The sequence below is a fragment of the Seriola dumerili genome, unplaced genomic scaffold (assembly GCF_002260705.1).
Source record: "Seriola dumerili isolate Sdu_G_001 unplaced genomic scaffold, Sdu_1.0 BDQW01000036.1, whole genome shotgun sequence".
Lineage (NCBI taxonomy): Eukaryota > Metazoa > Chordata > Actinopteri > Carangiformes > Carangidae > Seriola > Seriola dumerili.
The window spans coordinates 2,126,383-2,129,949 of NW_019174291.1; the positions used below are offsets into that span (position 1 = coordinate 2,126,383).

The 3,567-nt window shown below is 41.4% G+C and overlaps 1 protein-coding gene across 3 annotated transcripts in view; it reads left to right on the forward strand.

Moving 5' to 3' along the window:
- Positions 1 to 3,567, forward strand: part of myo7a (myosin VIIA) — a 51,102-nt gene that overhangs the window by 19,115 nt on the left and 28,420 nt on the right. For all 3 annotated transcript variants that reach the window (XM_022738511.1, XM_022738510.1, XM_022738512.1), the window contains exons 11-15: positions 345 to 464; positions 889 to 1,031; positions 1,567 to 1,777; positions 1,897 to 2,032; positions 3,423 to 3,529. In XM_022738511.1, the coding sequence (XP_022594232.1) occupies positions 345 to 464; positions 889 to 1,031; positions 1,567 to 1,777; positions 1,897 to 2,032; positions 3,423 to 3,529 (717 nt within the window). The remainder of the gene's footprint in view (positions 1 to 344; positions 465 to 888; positions 1,032 to 1,566; positions 1,778 to 1,896; positions 2,033 to 3,422; positions 3,530 to 3,567) is intronic.

Consider the following 3,567-nt stretch of genomic DNA (forward strand, 5'->3'; position numbering starts at 1 on the left):
TGTATTATAATCAAAAAAAAATTATGATCAAATTAACTACAGTAAGATGAATATTGTGTCAGACTCTCAAAGGAGAGTCCCTTCTGTTCACGGAGCTTTTTCACTGTCCACTCGGCCACAGTTCAAACACAGGCTCAGACTCTAGACGTATGGTAATCCATCCATGGCCATGATCACTGTTCAATACACAGCAATCAAAAACCTTAGGAAAGATTCAGGTCAGGATATTTTGATAAAAGCAGTTTTTGCATCATGTAACGTAATTTAATTAATAACCTGAAAATTGAGGTTGACAGCAATGAGAAAGAGCTTCTCTGTGTGTGTGTGTGTGTGTGTATGCTCAGGTGGACGGTAAGGATCTGATGAACTGTCTCACCAGCCGAACTCTGATCACCCGAGGAGAGACCGTCTCCACCCCACTCAGCAAGGAACAAGCTCTGGATGTACGAGATGCTTTCGTTAAGGTACAACATTATTACTTCACTTATTATTATTACTGTCTTTTATTTATCTTTGTTAATGAGCTCATCGATTAAAAGCATGGGGTGTCCTCTGTCAGACAAACTCAATGCATTATCATGTATGGGCTAAAATTTGAGAGATAAAGGAAATATAATAAGATTCATTACAGGAGGTTAAAGGTGTCCTGTGGAGTTTTCTTGTGAGCAAAGAAATGCTTTTGGTGAGTGTTAGTTGGTGTATTTCCTAGAACAATGACAAATGTGTTAAATGTATTTCCTTCCTCATAAAACATTTGTAAAGCCAATATTCTATGAATTTGATGATAGTACAGACAACTGCTTGATAGAAATACTAGAGGTCAAAAACTCCACAGGGAACATTTGCTGAGATGTTAAATGGTGACTTGGTGTGTGTGTGTGTGCGCAGGGTATTTACGGCCGTTTGTTTGTGTGGATCGTGGAGAAGATCAATGCAGCCATTTACAAGCCTCCGTCCTCACAGCCCAAAGCTCTCAGACGCTGCATTGGACTGCTGGACATCTTCGGCTTTGAGAATTTCACTGTTAACAGGTACAACACACACTCAGATGCTTACATACTTACACTTATTGACCTAATGCAGCCAACCCCCTTTTCTTATCTCACTTCCTGTTTTGTCTCTTAACTTATGGTTTCTACTGCTGGCTCAGTACTGACAGGTCCACACAGCCTGCTGTAGATTATAATGTGCACTGTATTTTACTTCCATTTTGTTGTTGTTCTAGCGGACGGCTGCTAACTGGCTAAATCTGGTAGCAGTTGTTGAGTTTTATCAGTTAAGAGTCAGGGATCGTGTGATTGGCTGAAAGGTGAGAGGGGAGGTGACAACACCACTGTCATGAAAAGTGACATCATTACATTTCTTCCTGCTCTTGACATTATGCATCGACTTGGATTTCCTGTTATCAGATAGAATTTCATTGTTGTCACCTCCTGTAGCTCTGAGGAACCGACTTGGAGTAAAGCTGGTGTAACTCTTTCTTTTGCCTCTTACAGTTTAAACATATGTCGACTTAAGCAGAAAACTCACGGTCGTCACAATTTCATCTCACCCTCCTTCCTGCAGCTTCGAGCAGCTGTGCATCAACTTTGCCAACGAGAACCTGCAGCAGTTCTTCGTCCGTCACGTCTTCAAGCTGGAGCAGGAGGAGTACAACCTGGAGCACATCAACTGGCAGCACATCGAGTTCACTGACAACCAGGACGCTCTGGACATGATCGCCATCAAACCCATGAACATCATCTCCCTCATCGATGAGGAGAGCAAGTTCCCCAAGGTACATGAACTCAGATGGTGGATGTTGGGACACCAGTTATTGCAGGTGTATGATTTTAAAACAAGTTTTAAATAAACATGTGTGCATTTTTTTTGTGTCTGTCTTTGTGTCACCTGCAGGGCACAGACACCACCATGCTCAACAAACTGAACTTTCAGCACAAACTCAACACAAACTACATCCCTCCAAAGAACAACTATGAGACTCAGTTTGGCATCCAGCATTTTGCCGGAGTGGTTTACTATGAAACAAGGGGTGAGAGTCACTTCATACACACCAGCAAGCATTGAAATATTCAGTGATATCAAAATGTCCTCTATTTCTACATGTTCATATGGGTCAAAGATGTTTCTAAAAGACATTTCTCTAAACTGAGTTCACTCTTTCAGACACTATGTACTAAACTCTGGATCACTGTTCATTGCTTTGACATAATATACATTCAATAACCACATCTTTCAAAATCATCCACCACCAAAACCTCCATTGCTCACGTGCTTTGTTGTGAAAACTGTTGAGTTTATGTTCAATACCTAAAACATAAAACAAAATTACTGTGAATCAGACTGACATTTGCTACATTCTGCTACATCTAAAAATAAAAATGCATACTTCTAATTGCAACACGAAACACTGAATCCAGAAGGTTTCGTAATTGTATGGGATGATGTAGTGGTTGTTTTACTGCCCATCCCAGGATGGTGGCACTTTTCCTCCCACCTGACTCTCCATCCCTCAGACCCACAGAGGAACGCCTCTCCTCATGGAGGTGGACGGTTTATGATCAGATGTCCCTCATGGACACAATAAATACTTGATGTCTGGACATATCTGCAGAAGACTGTCAGGATGGATCAGGCTCAGGTGGATTGAAGAGATGATGATGATGTGGATGAGAATATGTGGCCAAATGCAGGGGTTGAGTAGCACTGATGTAATTCTGCATCTGTAGCTGTTCTACACATGTTCTATATGAAAAGTGTCATATTACGTCACTAATATCATTTTTCTGCATCGGGAATTACTCCTACTCCTATTAATACTCCAAGCCTTTTGAAGCATATATTATAAGGTCACATCCCTGCAAGAAAGGGGTGCCCTTTTTTGTTGTAGTGGAATCTTGGTTTGTGCCAAATAAATAAACTAGAGGGGAGAGCACAGACATCTGCCAAGGCCAATGTCAAACAACATACACCAGACTTTCAAATTCAAAGTAAATGATCTGGATCTGAACCCTGTCATGTAACAGGTTCTTCTCTAATCCATGTCCCATCCTTACCAGACTTATTGTGTAATTGTGCTGACAAATAAACCAACAGATACGGGTGAAAACATAACATCTTTGGTGAAGGTAAAGATACTTCAAAGACAGCAGTGATCCTTATTGTGTGTTTCAGTTGTGCTGAGCTGCATGTTGGTAAAGAAGCTGAAGTCAGTGCAGAGAAATGTTAGCTCGCCACTCTGACCTCTTTCCTTTTGTTATTACTGAACTTGTGACTGTGTTTTGTTTCACAAGCAGAGACAGAGTTCAGAGGGGAAAAATTACATTGTGATGCTTTTGCATATTTGTGTTGAACACTGTAACAGTGTTTATCTGTGTGTGTGTGTGTGCGTGCGTGTGTGTGTGTGTGTGTGTGTCCCTCAGGCTTCCTGGAGAAGAACAGAGACACTTTATACGGTGACATTATCCAGCTGGTTCACTCCTCCAAGAACAAGTTCATCAAACAAATCTTCCAAGCTGATGTTGCTATGGTAACGGGGGCACACACACACACACACACACACACACA